At 52.6% G+C, this 22,886-nt stretch overlaps 2 protein-coding genes across 3 annotated transcripts in view; one reads left to right on the top strand and one right to left on the bottom strand.

Moving 5' to 3' along the window:
* The window catches only part of COL5A3 (collagen type V alpha 3 chain), a 44,676-nt gene extending 31,058 nt beyond the window's left edge, over positions 1–13,618 (bottom strand). Inside the window, exons 1-15 of one of the 2 annotated variants that reach the window (XM_027547797.1) lie at positions 13,361–13,618; positions 9,367–9,528; positions 9,094–9,283; positions 8,862–9,018; positions 7,226–7,330; positions 6,747–6,899; positions 3,976–4,089; positions 3,725–3,871; positions 2,150–2,197; positions 2,036–2,077; positions 1,654–1,716; positions 1,072–1,146; positions 887–970; positions 459–515; positions 308–361 (exon numbers count right to left, since the gene is read on the bottom strand). In XM_027547797.1, coding sequence (XP_027403598.1) covers positions 308–361; positions 459–515; positions 887–970; positions 1,072–1,146; positions 1,654–1,716; positions 2,036–2,077; positions 2,150–2,197; positions 3,725–3,871; positions 3,976–4,089; positions 6,747–6,899; positions 7,226–7,330; positions 8,862–9,018; positions 9,094–9,283; positions 9,367–9,528; positions 13,361–13,448 — 1,539 coding nt within the window. In that variant the 5' untranslated portion in view covers positions 13,449–13,618. The remainder of the gene's footprint in view (positions 1–307; positions 362–458; positions 516–886; positions 971–1,071; positions 1,147–1,653; positions 1,717–2,035; positions 2,078–2,149; positions 2,198–3,724; positions 3,872–3,975; positions 4,090–6,746; positions 6,900–7,225; positions 7,331–8,861; positions 9,019–9,093; positions 9,284–9,366; positions 9,529–13,360) is intronic. The other variant, XM_027547798.1, reaches the window with a different exon arrangement.
* Positions 13,619–15,799: 2,181 nt separating this feature from the next.
* On the top strand, positions 15,800–22,063 carry RDH8 (retinol dehydrogenase 8). Its single transcript, XM_027548858.1, has 6 exons — positions 15,800–16,020; positions 18,574–18,735; positions 19,382–19,561; positions 20,550–20,643; positions 21,001–21,184; positions 21,295–22,063. Exons 1-6 carry the CDS (start codon positions 15,918–15,920, stop codon positions 21,508–21,510), a joined length of 939 nt encoding a protein of 312 aa, XP_027404659.1. The 5' UTR covers positions 15,800–15,917; the 3' UTR covers positions 21,511–22,063.
* Positions 22,064–22,886: the final 823 nt, after the last annotated feature.

Below are 22,886 nucleotides of genomic sequence, written 5' to 3'. Positions count from 1 at the left end.
TTTCCCAGCATCGGCATCTTTTCTAATGAGCTGGCTCTTCGAATTAGGTGGCCAAGTTATTGGAGCTTCAGCTTCAGGATCAGTCCTTCTAACAAATATTCAGGGTTGACTTCCTTTAGGATTGACTAGTTTGCTCTCCTGGCTGTCCAAGGGACTCTCCAGCACCACAATTTCAAACATCAAAAAGGCAGTAATTGCAAGTGTATCATCAGCCCTTTTGCTATTTTCCCCAACTCGCACTTTATCCTGTGGCCATGGGAGACATCCACCTTCCCATCCACCCTGCCCCTCACCCCACCAATCTCACCTGCGGCCCCATTTCTCCCATCTCTCCTTTCAGACCTGGATACCCAGGAAGACCCTTGGAGAAGAAAAACAGGGTGATGCACTTAGAGGGAGTTTGAGTTAGAGTCATCTCCACGGATGTGTTCCCTCTTCCACGCAGCCTCCTTACTCACCACGGGACCTGGGCGTCCGGTGAGCCCCACCGGGCCAGGAGGGCCTTTCATAGAGAGCTGAAGAGACAGAGGGGAACAAAGCCTCAAGTCTTCCACACCCCCACAAAATCATCGTCAAGAGTTAAATATCCACCTGTCTCCTGACTATTCAGAGTCTCCCATCTTTGTCATTCTCTCAATGTCCTCCCATTAGCTCCTGACACGCATGCTCAGTTATATGCTACCTCATAGACAGTAGCCTGCCAGGCTCCTCTGTCCATGGAATTCTCCAGGCAAGAATACCCGAGTGGGTTGCAATTCCCCTCTCCAGGGGATCTTCCCGACCCAGGGATCAAACCTACATCTCCTGAATTGCAGGCAGATTCTTTACCGCTGAGCCAATGGGGAAGCCCCACCCTCCAACAGTCCCCGGATTATCCTCCCCTCACCTGAGCTTGTTGCAGGACTGCCTGAGCCTGGGCCTGCTGGAAGGATACTGGGGGTCCTTTGTGAGAGCCTCTTGCAAACTGGAACTAGAGGGCAACTAGTAGTGAGGGTAACTTCTACAAGAGGTCCCCACTTCCTGGGTCAGGACTCCACTCCCCAAGGCCAGGCCAGCCTGTCTCCCTCTTACCGGCATCATGATCACAGTGCCCGGGAGACCCCGGATCCCATCCATGCCAGGGATGCCTGGGAGGCCAGCAGGGCCCTGAGAGAGGAAGAGAGACACAGAGGGATGGAGATAGAGAGATGGAGCAAAAGATAGGGGAAGGAGGGGACAGAGAGAAACAGAGCGGGAGAGAGGGAGAGAGACAGGTGAAGGCAGAGAGATGGAAAGAGGGGGGTAGGGAGAGAGAAGATACAGAAGACAAGACAAACACAGAGAAATTGAGGGAGGGAGGGAGAAAGTGATGAAAAGTGAAAGAGACAGAAACAGAAAGGAGACAGATGAAAGAGAGATGAGAAGACAGACATGGAGAGAAAGAGACAAAAAACACTCAAGGATAGAGACAGAAGGAAAAAAGCAGGGGATAGCCCCACCCCCAAGATGGAAGAGGAGCCAGATGGCAATTCACGAATGGGGAGAAAGATGAGCAGGAGGGGTCAGTGCCAGCCCCAAGGTGATGTCCCCAGCCCCAGCCATGCTCCCAGCTTCAGCTCCCCAGCTTGAAATCTCCCTCTCCCCAAAGGTTACATGCCAGAGAGACTCTCCTACCGGTAGACCACGGTCTCCAGGGAATCCTGGGGGGCCAGGAGGGCCTGAGGGGCCAACCACCCCCTGTTGCAGACAGAGGTACAGAGGTCATGAGAAGTGCAAAGTCTGAGCCAAGGGGACTTGCGGCCCACCACTGACCTCGGCCCCGTGTTGACCTTCCTACCCCATCCCTGAGCCACTCCTGGCCCCTCAATGCTACGCTGATCCATATAAACCTCCAACTTTACATCTCAATCCCGTTTTTTATTCATCTTTTGAGCCTCAAGTATCTAACAGTCATTGAATGATCTGGCAACATTACACTCCAACTCCGCACCCGGGGAGATCAAACACCCCAACTGGAAGTAAAAGGCAAGAAGAGGGGAATGCAGTCATGACTCACTTGGGGTCCCGGGGCTCCTGGGGGTCCTTCAAACTGCTGTCCCTGGGGGAGAAAGGAGTGTGACCCCCATTCTTGCCCACACCCCTGCAACTCTGCCAGCCCCAGACCCCTTACCTGTTCGACCACAGCTGGTTCTCCTTTTTCTCCTTTCTCCCCAGCACCCTGGAGCAGGGGGTGGAAAGAAAACAGATGTGAGCCTGGAACTCAGACACAGAACTCTCAGCTAACTGACTTCATACTAAACACACACACACACACACACATGCATACACAGAGTCCATTCTCTGAGCTGCCTCTGTTGTTCTTTCTTCAACCAATATGTTTCCAGCAGCTCAGCTTCCAGTTTTGAGCTGGCTGTGCTGCAGCAAGGTGAAGACCATGAATTCTGGGGCATGCTGTGAGATCTTAATCCTGGAACTGCCTCTCACTTATTCAACTTATTCAACTCCTACAGACTTATTTAACTCCTGCAGACTCACGTGCAAAGTTCATGGGTCAAAGCCTGCTCTATATATCCCATGGGAGGATGAAGAAGTTAAAACAATGCTTAGCACATCACAAACACTCAGGGTAAGATGGTAGGATTATTCACCTTCTTCCTTGTCCAACATCAAGGCTAGAACCTAGATGCCTTCCCTATGTGCGGTATTTTTCTAGACAATCTCCTCCAATCCCTGGACTAAAGATAGAATCTCTCTGCTAATGAGTTCTAAGTCTTTATCTCCAGTCTAGACCACCCCTTGAGCTCCAGAATTTTCTAACCAATCACTTGCACTGACAACCAAACAAGGGTTGCCAATTTGTCACTGTTGTTCAGTCGCTCAGTCAAGTCTGGGACCGCATGGACTGAAGCCCCCACCAGGCTCCTCTGTCCATGGGATTTTCCAGGCAAGAATATGGGAGAGGGTTGTCATTTCCTTCTCCAGGGGATCTTCCCAACCCAGTGATTGAATCAGCGTCTCCTGCACTGGCAGGCGGGTTCTTTACCACTGAGCCACCAGGCAAGCCCAGTTGCCAATTTAGCACATCCGAAATAAGATCATTGACCCTTTTCACCTGCTCCTCCTTCAGGCTTCCCCATCTTACTCAGTGGTGCCACCATGCATCTCCCCAGTCATCTTAGCATCTTTCTTCACCTTCAGCAGCAAGAGCAAAATGGGGCACGGTTCAAGTCAGTCCACTTGTCTCTGTCTGCCCCCTCCGCTCTCCCCCAACCACCACCACTCTCATCCAGGTTACCACTTTCTATTTTGCATGCATGTGTGTATTAATCACTCAGACGTGTCCTACTCTTTGCGACCCTGTGGACTGTAGCGGGCCAGGCTCTTCTGTCCGCAGGATTCTCCTTTTGCATAGACCGCTGGTTTCCCTGCTGCCCTTCTGGCTCCCCCTACAGTCCATAGGCTGTTCAGCACCAGAGAGAGCTTTGAAAACTCCCAAGTCATGTTCCCTCTCCAGAGGGCTTCTCATCATGCCTAGACTAAAAGCCAAATGAATCACCCTACCCACAGAGCCATTCATTAGCACAATGCCTGTCACATTAGCACAGTATCTGTAGATAAATATTTGTCAACTGTACTGGGGTGGTGGGAAGGCATTCTAGGCAAGAGCAAAGAAAGCAAAAAAAAAAGAATGTGGCCATGTGTGGCTCCAGGAAGGAGTCCCTGCACCTAAGCCACCCAAACTCACAGGAAAGATCTGGAACTCAGTATTCCATGACTGTTCTGCTGCCCGGAAGTGGGGGCCCATGGTGGGATCACCTTCTTCTTCATCTTCTCTGTCTAACTCAGTCTCCAGGGTCTCCAGTTCAGTTCCATTGTCAGGGTCCAGGCCCTCCTGAGGACATTGGAACAGACCCAAGTTTGCCCCGAGCTCTTCATTGTCTGCCGCCACCACCACCCCAGGACCTTCCCTTCCAGCCCCGTCCACTTCCCACCAACCTCTAGGATGGTGACATTGCTACCAAAGGTCACAGTTGTGGTGATGACCAAAGGCGTGGGTGTCGGAGACAGAGTTGGTTCTGGTGTCTCTGTCTTGGGGATGTCAGTGGAGGTCTGGAGGAAGGACAGAGAGAGTACCAGGTCAATCAAGGCGGAAGGGAGGGAACTTCCCTCGTGGTCCAGTGGCTAAGATTCTGCGCTCACAATGCAGGGGGCCCAGATTCAATCCCTGGTCAGAGAACTAGATCCCACACGCTGCAACTAAGAAAGATCCCACGTGCCACAGCTAAGACAGTGAAAGTGTTAGTCACTCAATTGTGTCCAACTCTCTGCGACCCCATGGACTGTAGCCTGTCAGGCTCCCCTGTCCATGGGATTCTCCAGGCAAGAATACTGGAGTGGTTTGACATTTCCTTCTCCAGCGGGAACGTCCCAACCCAGGGATCAAACCCAGGTCTCCCACATTCTGGGCATATTCTTTACCATCTGAGCCACCAGGGAAGCCTAAGACAAGGCACAGCTATATAAAAAAATAAATAATTTTTAAGGTGAAAAGGGAAGATACTTTAAAAAAAAAAAAAAAAAGGCAAAAGGAAGGTGAAGGAAGAGACAGACCCTGTCTCCCAGAGCACTCAGTCCAGGGAGGGGGACAGAGGAGGATTCTCAAAAAACATCAGAGGTATATAGGGCACCCTCAGGCCTGTGGAGGCGAAGGTGTGCTGGCTGGATGAGGACAGCCAGCAGGGGGAGCCCTCTTGTGTGGAGGATGGTCGGGGCTGGCCAGGGCTGGGAGTCACAGCAGGACTGGATCCAAAGCCCAGTGGTCAAGGTCAATGTCCAGCACTCAGGGCCAGACTCCCGGAAGCCTAGCTCATGTGTCCGCTCCCAAGGCAGAGCTCAGCGGTCAGCCAGCCAGGCTGCAGTCAGAGGGGGAGTTCGAGCTCCTGCTGGCCCAGACAGCTGCAAAGGAACTGGGTCAGGGTGCAAAGCGGGTGGTGGGGGCCCAGGTGAAGGGTTGGCGCTGAGGAAGGGGCTGAGGAAGGGTAGAATAGTCCTGGCATCTCTGTTCTAGGCTGAAGCGCTAACCTCTTTCTCCATGATGCTGAGAACAGATGTAATGCAACCGGTGACCCTCCAAACAAGGATCCCAACAAAGGGCACCTACCAGGGACACCTAAACAGTGGCCCTGCCAACTGATGACCACCATCAATGGCCCCCAATTATTCCTACAGTCATGAACCATTGCATGCATGCATGCTAAGTCACTTCAGTCGTATCCGACTCTTTCTGACCCCATGGACTATAGCCTTCCAGGCTCCCCTGTCCATGGGATCCTCCAAGCAAGAATACTGGAATGGGTTGCCATTTCTTCCTCCAGGGGATCTTCCCAACCCAGGGATCAAATCTGCATCTCCTGCATTGGTAGGTGGGTTCTTTACCACTAGCTCCACCTGGGAAGCCCAATTTAGTGACCCTCCAATTAATAACCTGTGATCAGTGACCCCCATTAAGAATCCTAACCAATGACTAACCAAAACACCTCCTAATAATCTGTATCTTTGATCTTCCACCAGGTATTCCTATAACCAGTCACCCATCACTGGCCCCCCATTAACGACTTCCATCAATGACCCCAACAAGTTACTCTTTCAGTCAGTGACCTCCCCAACCAATGACCCCCACAAGAAGTACTAACCAGTGACCCCCTAACCAATGAATCCTCTTAACCAGTGATCTTCCAACAACGAATACCCACAAATGAACTCAACTAGTGCTCTCCAACCAATGACCCCCCCGGACAGTAATTTCATTAACCAATGACCCATCAATGACTTCCCAACTAATTACCCATCAGGGACTCCCAAATTAACTATGTCATCCATGATCCCCCCAAAATCACTCCCCAACGAGTGATTCCAACTGGTGACCCCACTAGTGCTTTCTCATCAATAGTCCCCCACTGGCGACTTCCCCAATTAGTGATCTTCAACAATGACACTCCCCCACCATGAGCCTTAAGCTAGTGACACCAATAACACCAACAATGGCCTCCATCAATGGCTTCCAAGAATGACCTCCAATTAGAAACCCCCAAACATCAACCTTAATAAATATCTCCTTACAGTAACCCATGTCAACCAGTAATCTCTATCGGGGAGTCCAAATAGTGTGCCCCTAATTGCTGTTGTTGCTGTTCACTCACCAAGTCACATCCAACTCTTTGAAACCCCATGGATGTTATTAGACCAGGCAACTCCATCCTCCATTATCTCCTGGAGTTTGTTCAAATTCACATCCATTGAGTCAGTGATGCTATCTAACCATCTCATCCTCTGCCATCCCCTTCTCCTATTGCCTTCAGTCTTTCCCACCATTAGGGTCTTTTCCAATGAGTCCCCTCAGTGAGTGACCCTTCACTGAATAACCCCAACCAGTCAACGCCAAACAATGACGCACCAACAAACCCATCATTGAACCCAGCTAGTGGCTCTTCTTAAACAGTAGCCCTCACAAGAACCCCACTAATAATAATGTACTCATCTGGTGTGTCCCCTCCCTCCAGCACCCCCACCCTTAGAACTGGAGGTTGGGAGGAAGATATGAGAGACCTCCTAAGACAGGATAAGCCCCCCCCCCAACAGTGATTGGTCAGCCGAGATAAGTCAAAGGTCAGGGACTGGAGACCAGAGGGGGAGACCCTGGATGAGGCACAAGGGATCAGTGGGGATCAGAGTCCAGAAGCAGGGCGGGCAAAGGGCAGACCCCTTACCTGGTTGTCCAGGGAGCCAGGAGGAGGACTCACAGCCACAGTTTCCTTGTTCTTCTTCTTCCTGCCCTTCCCTTTACGACCTCGCCCTTTTTTCTTCCCTTTTCCTTTCCCCTTCCGCCTAGGGGGAGGGGTTTCTGGCTCCCCCTGAGGGACCTGGGGAGAGGATTCCAATCAGATCCAGAGGCCCTGAGTGGAGACTCCATCACTCAGATCACGGGAGGTCATGCTGGCACATGGTCCATTGGTCCTGTGTTTTAAAGCCAGGGCTCACTCAGCCCTGGGAATTGGGGTCAAGGTCAATACATGATCTGGGGCCAAGGGTCAGTTATGCGACTGGAGGTCAAAGTCATTCATGCCTAGGAATGGTTTGAGGGCGGGGGTCACTCAGCCCCATGGACAGGGCTCAGAATTCACTTATTCCTGAGACCTGGAGCCAGGGATGTCTGAGCCAGTGACCTCAGGACAAGCCCCATACTCACCGTGGTGACTGTTGGATCCAGGTCATCACAGCCAGGAAGGTACCGCTCACATGCCTGGAAGGCAGCCTGGGGATCTGGGCTTATCACCAGCTCCTGAACATCTCCCTGGGGAGAGAGTGGGGGTTGGCGAAGGGGTCCACAGCCTGACCCCAATCCCCATTCCAAGCAGCAGGGTCTCGTATTTTTCCACTCAAATCACCACTACTAAGTATAAGGAAGGGATAGCCCCACCACAGCCCCAGAAATCCCTCTGCACCCCAAAACTGAGAGCAGGAAGATTCTATCAGGGTAATGCCAAACCACAAGCCATACCCCAAAACGTCTGTCCCATCAGAGGCACATTTGTTCCTTTTCTCTTAGGCACATGGTGACACCTACTGTGAGTCAGGTGCCCTTCAAGGTACCAGGGACGAGAAGGGAAACAAAAGCTTTCCTAGTAGTCTAGTGGTTAAAAATCTGCCAATGCAGACATGGGTTCAATCCCTAGTCCAGGAAGATGCCACGTGCTACAGTGAAACTAAATCCATGCATCACAACTACTAAAGCCCACGTGCCCTGGAGCCCGTGTTCCCCAACAAGAAAAGCCACCACAGGGGAAAGCCCATGACTGCAACTGGAGAGTAGCCACAGCAGCAACGAAGACCCAGCACAGCCATAACAATAGACATTTTTTTCTTTTAGAAAAAGAAACCGGATGATGAGTTTCCTGGATTTTTATGACACACATGACAATTTTATGACACATTGAAAACACGTCTGTCACAGAGCCTCATGACACCTTGCCTTGCTGGCAACACACACCATCACAACAGCCAGTGTGGTCACGCATCACAGTCTTATCCTCCCACCTTAAGCTAAGTACGTGTGTGCATGCTAAGTCGCTTCAGTCGTGTCCATCTCTTTGTGACCCCTTGGGCTATAGTCCGATAAGTTCTTCTGTCCATGGGATTCTCCAAGCAAAGATACTGGAGTGGGTTGCCATTTCCTCCTCCAGGGGATCTTCTCGACCCAGGGGTCAAACCCACGTTTCTTTTGTCTCCTGCATTGCCGGGCAGGTTCTTTACTACGAGTGCCACCTGTGAAGCCTAAGCCTAGCATGCACCATCACAAATGATTGAATCGTGGTTTTACAGTCTCACAGACAGACACCAAAGATGCACTACAACACATGGGCTCCCTTCTCTCAGCTTCCTGGTGCTGAATTGAAGCTGGATAGTTCTCTTCTTCCATTTCTTCTCCAGATTCAGGCTGCAGACAAACCTTCCTTCAGCCCTCTGCCTCAGTTTCCCCATCACTGAAGTGAAGTGAAGTGAAAGTCACTCAGTCATGTCTGACTCTTTGCAATCCCATGCACTATACAGTCCATGGACTTCCCCAGGCAAGAATACTAGAGTGGGCAGCCTTTTCCCTTCTCCAGTGGATCTTCCTAACCCAGGGATCAAACCCAGGTCTCCCACATTGCAGGCGGATTCTTTACCAGCTGAGTCACAAGGAAAGCCCAAGAATAGTGGAGTGGGTAGCCTATCCCCTCTCCAGTGGATCTTCCTGACCCAGGAATCGAACCAAGGTCTCCTGCATTGTAGGCGGATTCTTTACCAACTGAGCTTTCAGGGAAGCCCAATCCCTGAAAGGCTACCTCAAAAGTCTCCTCGCCAAGGTCCTGGGTCCCCAGCACAGTGAGTCCCGCTGTACTGATGAATCGAGGTCCCTGAGCCAACATGGGGAGCTGAGGTTCACAATCAGCCACCAGGGTCACCATCCCACCGTCCACACTGATTGCCACACGGTGCCACCTGCAAGCACACAGTCTCAGTGGAGGGGTGCTCCTCACTCACCCTCCCGGGATCCCCCACCCTCCCCATATTCACCTGCCATCCGTGAGGTTGACCTGCTGGGGGAGGGGGCTGAAGGAGTCACCTAGGAGGTCCAGAGCTGGCCCCAAGGCCAAGCCGAGCTGCCGGACGCCGCCCTCATCATAGATGGACAGAAGGACAGAACGGTTGGCCGGCTGGCCCCGCAGGGTGATCAGGATGGAGAAGTTCTCAGGAAAGTGCCCATCTGGGAGGGCAGAGGGAAGGGGGCAGTTCATGCTGTGACCCCAGCTGCCAGGATGACCCACAGCCCCTCTGGCCCCGACTCACCTTGGAAGAGCTCCTGCGTGGGGACACCAAGTGTGCCAGTCTTGCCCACCCGGAATGCTCGGTCGCCCTCCGGGACCCTCTGGGGGCAGAGGCCGGGTCCCTCAGGGATACCAGCCTGGCCCCCCCGCATGCCCAGTGCCTTCAGCACATCCACAGGATCTACTAGAGAAAGAAGGCGGGGTGCAGGGCAGTTAGAACAAGCCCAGGACTCTGTGTGAGCAACTCCAGTTTGGAGGACTCAGCATCCCCAACTGTGTTTATGGGTCGGGGGAAGGAGCAGGCCTGGGACCCGTGCTCCCCTCACCCCTCCACAGCTGTTCCGGCCTCATCAGCTTGTTGACTCCTGTTTTTTTTCCCTTGGTTTTTGGTGAGAAGAAAAAAAAGCTGACCTAGTTCTGGGATGAATCAAAGCTTCCTGGCCTGAGCCCCAGAGCCAGGCGGTCCCCCTCTCCACACTCCCCCGCACCAGCTCCCTGGGGCTGCTTCCCAGGCCTGAAGCCCCCTTGCCAGGGGAAACCCGCTTAGAGAGGAGGGGCTCCTTCTGTATGTCCTTCCCACCTCTTCCCTTGGCTCCACTCCCTCGGACATCCTCCCTCTGACCACGCTCGTCCATGACTTCCTCTGACAACATTCACCCATGACTTCCTCCCTCTGACCACCACCTCTCCTGGCTTCTTCCTCTGACCACCATCGCCCAGGACTTCCTCTCTTTGACCACTGCCATTTTGGATCTCTTCCCTCTGACCACACTTTATCTGATCCCCACTGATTTCTGGCCATGCCCTCTGAACCTTCCTCTGCCTGACCCTGACCGTCTCCTTCTGACTACCCCCGACCTCTTTCCTCTGCCTATCCCAGTCTCTTTCAACCCGTGACCTCCCCATTTCATCACCCTCTCCGACCTTCTCCTCTGACCACCTCTCCCTGATAACCTCCTGACTTCCTCCCTCTGACCCTCTCCCTCTCATCCCAGCAAAGGAAGAGACTGGTCCAGTCAGATCTTAACCCAGGCTGTCCTACCAGCCCCACCCGGTGCAGCCTGGCCAGTGCTAAGTAGAACCACATGGCTGGGCAAGGGTGGGTGGGGTCCTCCCCTGGGCCCAAAGCCCCTGCCTGATCCCCCTCCCCTCAGCAGACTGTCCCACTGACCCCCTGACCCAGCCTCTTGGCAGGAGCCAGATTCTGCCGAATCTGCCATGACCTCACCCCGGGGGCGGCTCGGCTGAGCTCACCATTGGGGAGCCAGGGTGAGGGGCCAGACTTGGGGGAGATCGGGGCTCAGATGTGGGCTTCCCATCTCCGCTCCTCCTGGGTCAGATCCTGCATTCACCAGACTACAGAGCCCTGTTCCAGCCTCAGCTCTCTCTTGCCCCAAACTTCTGCTATTTTTCCTTCTCTCCCCCTCCCCGCCTTCTCCCCATCCCACTTTCTGTGTCCAACTCTGAATCAGTCCCTCTCCCTCTCTCTTTTGCTAACTCACGCTCGCTCTCCCTCTCTAGCTCTCTCTGTCTCTGCCTCTTGGTACTTCCCTGGTTCTCACATCTGTTTTTCTCTGCATGCCTCTCTCTATCTCTATGTGTGGATTACTCTCCCATCTCTCTCTCTCTCTCTCTCTCTCTCTCTTTCTATCCATACCCACTCCCCCCACCCTCCCAACCCCCCCGCCCAACTCTGCTGCTTCCACCAGCCTCATCTTTAATTGCCTGAATTGCCTGTTCTGTGGCTGGGCTGTCATTAAGAGGTATTTGGGTTACAGCCCCCTGGGGCTAAGATCTGGACTCCCAGGCTCTCCTGACCACAAGGGTCACTCCTGGGTGGAATAATCAGCCCAGCTGCCCTCTCTGCAGGCTGGAGCCCCGGGGAGGGCTGAGATCCATGATTCCACCCAGCATGGCTCTCCCAGGCTCTCCTTTCACCCAAACTCAGAAGGATCTCCCCTCGACCGACTGCTCAATCACATTTTAAAAGCCTTCCCCATCATCTAACCCAAATGTCTCCTACTTCAATCTGTGTTCCTTCTGTCATGGCCTTTCAGAAACTAACTGCCTTTCTTTTCATAGCTGGCTTGGTGACAAGGAAATACACAAGAGGCATTGAGTTCTGCCTGCAGGACCAGAAGGTGGGGGTCTGTCGAGCACCCAGCTTGCCCTTCTCCCCACAGACTCTCCCAGGTGCTGCTTAGGACCCCAGGGAGATGCTGGGTGGGGTCTAGCATCTGGAGAAAGGCAGGCAGGGATCAGGCTGGGACATGGCTGGGACCCCTCAGATGTGTAGGGGAGCTTATATATGAATGTGCAAATGTGTATACGTGCCATAGTGTATGTGGGTGAGACTGCAGGCATGTGTATGACTGACTCTATATGGTCCAGGGACTAGCTGAGCATGTTCTTTGTGGTGTCTCTATGTCTGTGAGTATTTGGCCTATGATGGAGTGTTTAGGTGCAGTTCTTGGACTTGTTCTGGGGTCCCAGCAGTGAGTCAGAGGTTCTGCAGGTGATTCAGGGAAATCTGTGATTGTTATAGCTCAAACTCGAGCTATAACAGATGCAGGCGTGGGGTTAACTGTGAGCCTGAGGCCAAGTCAGCGAGTGGGTGACTGGTTGAGAATATTTACTGCTTTGTGTGGATGCCAGTGGAAGAACGCGTGAGAGTTTGAAAGTGTAGGCGGGTGACAAAAGCCGAGGCCGTGTGGCGGACGGCTGATGGGGTTGCCTGGGCGTGGGCATCAGGTGTTTAACATTCTTGGCGTCCCAGGGGCCTTATATTCGGAATGCGTGCGTAAGATCGCACGACTGTGTGGATGTGTGAGCGTGGGAATGGGGCATAGGCTAATTTGGGATCATCTGCGTGAACAGGGACCTCTCTGAACTGCTGAGAAAGTGAGAAAGTTGGAGGGGCCAGGGTGCTCGGGTGGGGGTGGGCTGCGTCTGAGTTCACCTTAGTGGAGGATTACCGGGAGGGCCTGACTTGGGGTATCTTAGACCAGGGAAGCCCCCTCAGTCACACTTGAAGAACCACGACCTTCCCAAAGCCCGGGGCGCCCCCGACCCAGAACCCTGAGGGGCGGGGCGTGGCGTCTTGCCAGAACCGCACAGCTGGGCGTGCGTCAGCGCTGACTCATCCGTCCGGCGGCCCCCGGGACCCCCTGGGGGAGCCCTGAGAAATTCCTCGGGAAAAACACCCGAGGCTTGCTCAGCTTGGGGGAGCAACTTCCACTCCCCCCACCACCCGGCCCGCACTCCGCCCCTCCCTTCCCTGAGCCCCGCCCCGTCTCGCCCCTCCCCAGGGCCCTCCCGAGGCCCTGTCCATGGTGCTGATCCCGGCTCTGGGGAGCGCGGGGTGGGGGAGGGGGGCAGGGATGTGGGGGAAAGGAGGTGGGAGTGCGCTAACTGGGCACAAAGGAGGAAGAGGAAGAATAAGGTGAAGCCATTTGGGGAGCCGCCAAGGGAGCTCTGAATCCCAGGTCAACCCTCTCCCCTACAAGTCCCCACCTACCATCCCCCTTAGAATGATCCTCATGGGCAGTTATTTACCTATGTATCCCCCAAGTCACAACCACAGCCCTCATAGCGTCACCCAGAGACACACAATCAGAGACACACGCATAACACGCGCGGTTATTCTTAAAAATCAGCCCCACACACAGACACACACTCGCAATACAACTCAATCACAGATTCTCCCAGGGATTATCCCATCGCCCATATCCATACAATCGTCAACTCCCACTCCGAGCACACACATAATTTCACTCTAAATGCCCCCAAGCTCATGGCTGCGCACGCACACATACCTATAAATTGCATGCATTCCCATGCACACACCACGAAACAGGGTCACATGTTTCCATGCCTCCCCAAACTGTCACACCCGCAAACCGCCCAAACACTAGCGCCCCACGCAACGTGCACACCCGCATTCCCCACTCCGCGGCGTCTCTGGGAGCCTCGCTGGACCCTGCACTCCAGGTCCTATTTCCCCTTTCCCAGCTCACCGGCCTGCGTCCGGGGCAGAAGCTGCAAAGAGGCCAGGAGCAGGCAGAGGCCGGCCCGCGGCTGGCCCGGGCCCCGGCGACTCCCCATCCCGGCGGGGCCCACACTCAAGGCGGGGGACCAGCCCGGGAGCCTGCGGGGCGCGGCGTCTCCTCGGGCTCGGTGCAGTCCCTCCGCGGCCGACTCCACTCGGGATCCGCAGGAGACTGCCCGAGACCCCGCCCTGGCCTCTCCCTGCGCTCCAGCGCCCGGCCAGGCGGAGCTCAAGGGAGGGGGGGCAGCTGACAGCTGGTGTGGGGAATTGGGAAAGTTTGTGCTGAGCGCTGATTGGACGGCTAAGGGTGGAGCCCTGGGCCGGGAGCTGGGCCCTTTTTGCCCCACCCCACAGTAGCGGAGAGTGAAAGAGCCGGCTTAAAACTAAATATTATTAAAAAAAAAAAAAAAAAACTAAGATCATGGCACTTGGCCCCATGACTGCAGCCATGAAATCAGAAGACGACTGCTTCTTGGCAGGAAAACAATGACAAACCTAGACAGTGTGGTGGAAAATACAGACATTACTCTGCCGGCAAAGGTCCGTATAGTCAAGGCTGTGGTCTTCCCAGTGGTCAGGTACAGTTGTGACAGTGGAGGGTAAAGGCAGAATGCCAAAGAATTGATACCTTCGAAATGTGGTGCTTTAGAAGACTTCTGAAACTCCCTTGGACAAGGAGATCAAACCCATCAAATCTTAGGGAAATCAACCTGAATACTGGTTGGAAGGACTGCTGCTGAAACTGAAGCTCCAGTATCTGATGTGAACAGCCGACTCATTGGAAAAGTCCCTGATACTGGGGAAGATTGAGGGCAGAAGAGTGCATCAGAGGATGAGATATCTGAATAGCATCACCGATGCAATGGACATGAACTTGGGCAAACTTCAGGAGATGGTGAGGGACAGGGAGGCCTGGTATACTTCAGTCCATGGGGTTGCAAAGAGTCAGACACAACTGGCCGACTAAACAATAACAGTAGTGGAGGAGGGTCATTCCCACCCAGCCTTAAATTCCAGGGTCCCAGACTTATTCTCCAAACAGGCTCTGTCGAAGAGCTTAGTTGCTTTCAAACCTGCAGCCTCCATCTAGGGCCTGGAATTAGAGGCTAGAGCTTTATACCAGATCCTTTGTCTCAGTCAGGCCCCTAAATGGGGTCCCAGCCTGATGCTAAATCCTCACCCACCTGTCTGACCCCACAATAAGGTACCAGCCTCACCCCGTCTCCCCTGTGTGTGCTCAGTCATGCCTGACTCTTTGGAGACCTCATGGGCTATGGCTTGCCAGGCTCCTCTGTCCATGGAATTCTCCATGCAAGAATACTGGAGTGGGTTGCCTTTTCCTTCTCCAGGGGATCTTCCTGACCCAGGGTCAAACCTGGGTCTCCTGCATCACAGGCAGATTCTTTGTTGTCTGAGCCACCAGAGAAACCCAAACTCTTAATCTTCAAATAAAGCCCCCCACCTCCATCCTCCTCGCTCTTCTCCCAGACTCAGATCCCAGCAGGACGTCCCAGGCAAAACTCCGAATCCTTACGCATTTCCCTATTAAATCAGGGAGTCTGGTCCTACCCTCAAGCAGGGCACTGCTGCAGGGAGGGGTGGACCCCTGTCATTCCTGGGGTGAAGCAGAACGCTCCCTTCACCCCACTGGGAACCCTCCCCACCCCAGTGTGAGGGGGACCCAGGGGGTCAGGTCAGGCGGAGCTGTCTGTGCAATTGAACAAGCGCAGACAGGCAGGATCTGAGAGCTTCCGCAGGGAGGAACCCAAGGGGCGTGTCCCGGGCCCAGAACTGCCCCGCCCCCCATGGGGAAGAGGGAGAAGCCTCCCTCCCGGCCTCTGACTCTTACACAAAGAGACTTTGTGTCCCTGGGGAGGAGGGGGTGGGGACCCATCTGGCGTGAGGGGGAGGGGGGGCCCTGAGTGGGAGGAGGAGAGGGAATCTCCTCAAGTCATTTCTCTTCCCTCTTCAGGGACACCCGGAGACCAAGACTTCCCTAGCTGAAGACCCATGAAGTTCCTGCCCTGCCCTGTTTTGTTGGGAAGTTCTTCCTATAGTCTAACCTTATCTTCTGCCATTTCTATGCCCTTTCTCTCTTTGAAAGGACACTTCTGGGACCACACTCTCTCCACCAGAGATTCTTTGCCCAGGGTAGAAACAGCAAGAGAACACCCCTGCTCATTCCCCATGCACCCCAACTCCGCCCCCCCCCCAGCCCTGAATAACTTATCATCATAACAAAAGCCCCCAGTTATGAGTGTATTGGGGAGGAAAGGAAATATTTGACAGATAAAAAGAAAGGACTATATTGAAGTTAAGGGATTCTTCCCCCCACCCCCACCCCCACCATCCTCCCGCCCCGTGGCTGCCTGTGCAAGGTCAGTTCATAATCGAGGGATCCCAGGGTCCCTTCACGCTGCTGGGGATCAGGTGGAGGGTGCTTAGGAGAGAGCAGATGATCGGATGACAGGTGGTGGGAGTCAGCTGCTGGCCAGTGGAGGTCACGCGTCCAGGGAGGAATCAACATGGCTGATGCACCCCGGACTGTACTCATCTCAGGATGCTCCTCTGGGATCGGCTTGGAGCTGGCAGTGCAGCTGGCTCATGACCCCAGGCAGCGCTACCAGGGTAAGGGGCCTGGAGGTGGGGAGGACAGGCCAGGAAAGACAGGAGTGGGCATGGTTTCCCAGGACCCCTCAGCTCTCCCCGAACTATTTCCGATAGTCCATGCCTTCAGCTGCCTTGGTGAACTTGGAGAGAACCCAGAACACCGAGAGGCCCCCTTCCCACCTCTGCTTGTGAATCATCCCCCATCCAAAGAAAGCTTCTGATGCACCTGTTGGGTCTCAGGTTTTAGGTGTGGAAATACAGCTGCAAAAAAAAAAAAAAAGACAAAAATCTGGGGGAGGAGAGGGAAGACAAATATTAAACAGATAATTTAATTGTATTATGTGGCTAGTGCTGATGAGTGGTCAGAAGCAAAATAAAGGAAGCGGGGTAGGCGTGTGTGATATTTTTAGAAGGGCTGGCTGGGGAGGACAGCCCTTTTCTGAGGTTTCACTTACGCATTCCCCTCCCCCATGCCTCCCCAGATTACTATTCAGTGATAAGCCTCTTAAGTGACCCTGACCTTGAGGGTTTGGGGAGGGGAGGGCGCTGTACATCTAAAGACTTGGCCTCCTGCCGCTCTAGGGTCAATGGCCCCAATCTGCACCCCACCCAGAACCTCTGACCCAGAGCACACTAGAGTCGAAGCATCCAAAGGGCCATTACTTAATAGGAGGATGCAAGGGTGAGGACATTGCCCCACTTGGCAAGGCTGCTTCTCCCAGGGCTCTGCTCTCTGTCTTAGAGAGATGCACAACTTTGGCAAAACCCATGGTCAGAGGAGCCTGGCGGGCTACAGTCCATGGGGTCGCAGAGAGTCAGATTTGACTTAGCAACTAAACAACAAGGATAAATTAGGCAAGAAACTTCATTTTGTTGAGACTTGGTGAGTTAATGGGGATAATAACATTATCTATGTGTTCTGATTACTACTGTTAAAAACAGAGCACCCAAAAATGTATGGCATACAACAGCTGTGATCATCTATCTTGAGAGATTTACAAAGGTTATGAATTTGGAAGAGCTCAGCTGGGCAGTTCAGGCTCAAGGTCAAAGGCTACAACAAAGGAGACTGGAACATGTCAGGGTTGGGCAGACATCTCTCTGCCTTCCAGTCATCTCGGGGCTGCTTCATGGGGTCTTTCTGTCTGGGTTGGCTTGGGCTTCCTCCCAGCATGGTGGCCTCAGGACAGGGCTACTATAGGGTGGCTAAAGGCTTCAAGAGTAAGTGTTCCAGCAAGCAAGGCAGAAACTGCAACATCTTTTCCATCCTAATCTCCGAAGCCACACAGTGTTACCTTTACCACAGTCTATTGATTCCCAGCCAGTCACAGGATTCAAGAATCAGATTTCATGTCCTGCTGGGTGAGAAGCTACATTGTAGAAGAGCATGAGCAATAAAAGATATTGTGGCCATCTTTGGAAAATAAGTCAATGACCTAATCATAGGATTCCTGTGAGGATTAGAGTTAGCACTTATTAAAAAATGTTTAGCATAGTATATGGCACATAGTAGGTATTCAATAAATTGCAATCTATGCTGATGATGTAAATGTGGCTATTCATACTTACATGTGCATATTTGCACATATGTTGACTTTATTTTTTTATTGGAGGATAAGGTGGTGCTAGTTATAAAGAACCCACCTGCCAATGCAGGAGACGTGAGATACACGGGTTCAATCCCTGGGTCAGAAAGATCCCCTGGAGAAGGAAATGGTAACCCACTCCAGTATTCTTGCCTGGAGAATCCCATGGACAGAGGAGCCTGGCAGGCTATGGTCCATGGCGTCACAAAGAGTTGGACATGAAGTGACTTAGCACAGCACAGTGGCTTTACAATGTTGTGTTGGTTTCTGCCATACAATGCGAATCAGCCACAATTCTATTATATCCCCTCCTTCCCACTCCCATTCCTCTAGGTCATCACAGAATGGAGGCTGGGCTCCCTGTGTTAAACAGCAGCTTCCCACTATCTATTTTACACGTGGTAGTGTATATATGTCAATGCTACGTTCTCAATTCATCCTACCCTCTCCTTCCCCCACTGTGTCCATTCTCTACATCTGTGTCTCCATTCCTTCCCTGCAAATAAGCTTACCAGTACTATTTTTCTAGATTCCGTATATATGCGTAATATACAACATTTGTTTTTGTCTTTCTGACTTACTTCACTCCATATAACAGGCATATGTTGACTTTAGATATGCAGGCATTTCCTTTCTCAAGCCAACCTGTTCTATGTTTATTTTATTGTCTTACCTACTGGTTCTGAATTCCTTGAGGGCATGCACTTTATCTTATTTCATGGGATAGCCTCTGCACCTCGAATAGGGCATAGGGTAAAGTGAACGTAAATAAATGTTTGTTAGATTAATGGATGGATGGATGGAGGTACATATAAATGTCTGCACATAAATATGCATTTGTGATTGTATGGTGAATGTAGATGTGTAAACCTATGAGTCTCCATTCCTCTGTGACATTCCTCATGCAGTATCACAGGAACATGGAAGTTCACTCATAGGGTAAAGGAACCCCAGTGCCTGCTCCAACTCTGCTCTCTGTTCCCAGTGGTGGCCACCATGAGGGACCTGGGAAAGAAGGGGACACTGGAGGCAGCCGCTGGGGAGGCTCTGGGTCAGACCCTCACCGTGGCCCAGCTGGACGTGTGCAGTGATGAGTCAGTGGCCCAGTGTCTCAGCTGCATCCAGGGAGGGGAAGTGGACGTGCTGGGTGAGTCTGAGCATCCCCTGGGGTCACTTGCCTCCTCCTTGGCCTAAGCAGAGATCCTCAATCACAGCAAGCCCTCTCCAGTGTCTGGGAACCAGCCCTATTGTTTGACCAGCAACCTCTGACACTGTATGGAAGGGGTAGACCAGTTGGCTAAGAGCCCAGGATACCATTCAGTTTATTAAAGAAACAAAAAATAAATTGAGATCTGGGAACAGGGTGGATTTTTTTTAACGGAACTTCTCACGTATGAAGAAAACCATACGTGGTTGGGGAAATTAATTTGATGAGTCATTGAGGGAAAGGAGCATGATGAAGAAGCAACTCATGGTCCCTAAATGGTCCTCTAAGAAGGGGTGGATGTGGCTGTTTTGATGCAATTTGGGGTCAGAGCTGAATTGCTCATGCATTGAAGGAGAGGCTGTTCCCAGCAGTCCTCTTCCCCACCCAGGGTTAAGAGTCCCCTATAACAAATGCTAAACTGTATCTAAAGATTTTCAAGGCTCCACATTTGTCTGCCCTAGATACCCTGGATTAACCCCAGACCTGGAGTGGGGGCAGGGGGGAACAATTTAGTGAGTGTCCTTGGGAAAGTGACCCTAGAAGGGTTGGGGGACTTCAAAGTAACCCTCACTCCTACCCACCTTAGTGAATAATGCTGGAGTGGGCCTGGTGGGGCCCTTGGAAGGGCTCAGCCTAGCTGCCATGCAGAACGTCTTTGATACCAACTTTTTTGGGGCTGTCCGGCTGGTCAAAGCTGTGCTTCCCAGCATGAAGAGGAGGCGACAGGGCCACATCGTGGTGGTCAGCAGTGTCATGGGGCTGCAGGGTGAGTCCTGAGGATCCAATGCTGGGAATCCTCCCAGTGTCTGACCCTCCCCCAGCTGGAAGGATGGCAACTAGGTTTTAACTCATATTCCCTACATAGGCCTGCATTGAGAAGAATACTGAACTTCAGGAGGAAGAAGTTCTGGGATAGATTAATTATGTCTACCATAGTACAGGAGTAGACAGGGCTGGTATACATGCTGCCAATGGCCATCCACATCCATTATCAACCCCACTTCTGGAGACCTCCAAAAATCTCTTCCAACCATCCCACAAAATTGAAAGGAACCATCAGCACTCCTCCGGAGACTCCTTCTTGCCAGATCCCATCAGACCCCAGAGATGTCTAGATCTGGGACTCTGAGGTTCTGCAGGAAAGAGAGTGGTGATTGACTAGAGATGTCTGCTATAGGCCTACTATGGAGGCCACCTACTTGCCATCCTTGTGCCTGCTCTTTCCTCCTTGAACCCCTCTCAACTTCCTTCCTCTCCCTGGAAATTTCCTTGGAGCTGCCTCTCTCTCCAGCAGCCCCCTAAGGAATCCACCCTACTTGTAACCCTGACATGGAAAATCTGCATTTACCCAGCTCTCTGGTCCCTCTTCCAGCTACACTCCCTGACTTTGGGGGGACACATTCACTGTTCAATAAAGGGGCCAATAAAGACCCTGGTGAGTGGGGTTGTCCTTGTGGATCCCAGGAATCCCATGACCAAGCGGCCCAAGCGTTTAGAGGATGGAGGGAAATAGGAGAGTTCCTTGGACTAAGGATGGATGGAACACTGCAAGGAAGAGCTGGGACCTGGCACCCCAACTTCATCCTGACCCCACATGGTCCCATAACACACTACCATACACCCACCACATTGGCCCCAGATATCCTCTGATCTCTAAATCCTCTTTGCTCTGTCTCCCAAGACCCCATCCCTCTGGACCCACCAAGCCCACCACCCAGACCCCCAAAGGGCCTGCCTTCCTGCCATCTTCTCAGGTGTCGTGTTCAACGAAGTCTACGCGGCCTCCAAGTTTGCCATGGAGGGGTTCTTCGAAAGTCTGGCTGTCCAGCTGCTACAGTTCAACATCTTGTGAGGCGGGCATTTGGACAGTGATGGGGGGATGGAGGCAGTGGCAGGACAGACAAGGAGAGAGGAGTAGCAGAGGAGACGGGTGGGAGCAAGGAGGCATGAAATAACAATGGGAGACATGAGGAAGTGAGGAGAAAAGAGGGACAGTATCGGAGACTTTCCTGGCGGTCCAGTGGTTAAGACTTCACTTCCAATGCAAGAGGAATGGGCTCAATCCTTGGTCAGGGAACTAAGATCCTACATGTCATGCAGCCACAAAAAAAAAAAAACAGAGACAGAGAGAGAGACAGTATTAGACAAAATGGGGTATCTGGCATTTGGGGGGCACCAGACTCTCTCCCCTCCCCCTTTTCTCAGCATCTCCCTGGTGGAGCCAGGCCCGGTTGTCACAGAATTTGAGGGCAAGCTCCTAGAGCAGGTTTCCACAGCCGAGTTCCCAGGCACCGACCCTGACACCCTGAGCTACTTTCGAGATCTGTACCTCCCAGCCTCCAGGGAGCTCTTTCACAACGTGGGACAGAGCCCACAGGATGTAGCCAAGGTGAGGTGGGGCCTGGAGCCCCAAGACATGACTCAGGTATGTGAGGGGGCCCCTCCCTACAGAAACCCTGCCCCTCCTTGGGTCCCAGAGCTCAGGACTCCACCCCACAGGTCATCGTCAAGGTCATCGGCTCGGCCAGACCACCCTTGCGCCGACGGACCAACACCCGCTACACTCCACTGATCGCACTCAAGGCCATGGACCCCTCCGGCAGCCTGTATGTGCGAACCTCCCACTGCCTGCTCTTCCGCTGGCCACGCCTCCTCAACCTTGGCCTTCGGTGCCTGGCCTGCAGCTGCTTCCGCACCCCAGTGTGGCCCCGATGAACAGAGCCTCACCCAACCCTCCTCACCCCTGAACAACCAAGCCTCTTTAGTTCACACCCCTCTCTGGATGTACGACCCTTCACTCATTCATTCATTCATTCATTCAACAAACTCTGCCTGACACATTTTTGTGTCTGGGCATTGCCGGAACCCCAGAGAGCACTCAGCCTCCAGGTACAGACCCCTCTGTGGTCAAGGCTAGGAGCAGAGAGAGCGGACCCTAGGATCCTGGCATCCTGGGCTGAGGAGCCCAGATCAGAGAGCTGGAGTTGTGTCCGGGAACGCAAGGAAGTCTTCCTGGAGGAGGGGGCGTTGTCCTTGGACCTTGAAGGATGAGACAGGCTGTCTCAGTCAACCTCTGGACTTCATTATCTTCAGTCTAGGAATTTAGGAATGATCCAAACATTCCCATCCCTCCTCCCCTCCTACACACACACTCAAAGCTGGTTTGACTAAGGGGTTTCCAGACATTCTGGTCACATACTCCATCAGAAGGGCTTCCCAGGTGGTGCTAGTGGTAAAGAACCTGCCTGCCAATGTAGGAGATGTAAAAGATGAGGGTTCGATTCCTAGGTTGGGAAAATCGCCTGGAGGAGGACATGGCAACCCACTCCAATATTCTTGCCTGGAGAATTCCCATGGACAGAGGAGCCCGGCGAGCTACAGTCCATAGGGTCACAAAGAATTGGACATGAAGGAAGCAACTTAGCACACATGCAATCCATCAGTAAAATGTGTTTGCATACATACCAGCAATGTATGTATATTTTTTCATAAAATATATATTTGCAGCTAATAGTAATCACTGTAGTAATAAAGCTCAATTTCTCATGTATAAATAAAAACATTAAAAAGAAATAGGGCCTTTCTCACACCTATTAGCATGACTACATTTTTTTAATGCCCAGAAAATAGCAAGTGTTTGCGATGATGTAAAGAAATTGGAACCCTGTGCACTGTTGGTGGGCATCCCAGATGGATCAGCAGGTAAAGAATCCACCTGCAATGCAGAGACACAGGAGACTCAGGTTCAATCCCAGGGTCGGGAAGACCCCCTGGAGAAGGAAACGGCAACCCACTCCAGTATTCTTGCTTGGAAAATCCCATAGACTGAGGAGCCTGGCAAGCTACAGTACATGGGGTCGCAAAGAGTCGGACCTGACCGAGCACTTGGCACGTTAGGCATGAGGCAGGCACTGTTGGTAAGAATGTAAAATGGTGCAGCCCCTACGGAAAGTGGTAAGGCAGTTCCTCAAACAGTGAAATAAAATTACCATACGACTCAGCAGTTCCGTTCCTGGGTATTACCCAAAAGAACTGAAAAGATATTGTACGCCCATGTTCAGCACAGCGTTGTCCACAATAGGCAGAAGGAG

Source organism: Bos indicus x Bos taurus, chromosome 7, assembly GCF_003369695.1.
Source record: "Bos indicus x Bos taurus breed Angus x Brahman F1 hybrid chromosome 7, Bos_hybrid_MaternalHap_v2.0, whole genome shotgun sequence".
NCBI lineage: Eukaryota > Metazoa > Chordata > Mammalia > Artiodactyla > Bovidae > Bos > Bos indicus x Bos taurus.
Note: the sequence above shows the minus strand (reverse complement) of the source record. Positions and strands in the feature narration are given on the sequence as shown.

Excerpts from the sequence above, each read along its gene's own strand:
- RDH8 (XM_027548858.1), top strand. The coding sequence starts at position 15,918 with ATGGCTGATGCACCCCGGACTGTACTCATCTCAGGATGCTCCTCTGGG. Across the intron at positions 18,736-19,381 it reads AGGGGAAGTGGACGTGCTGG|TGAATAATGCTGGAGTGGGC; the intron begins GTGAGTCTGAGC and ends TACCCACCTTAG. Across the intron at positions 20,644-21,000 it reads CTGCTACAGTTCAACATCTT|CATCTCCCTGGTGGAGCCAG; the intron begins GTGAGGCGGGCA and ends CCCTTTTCTCAG.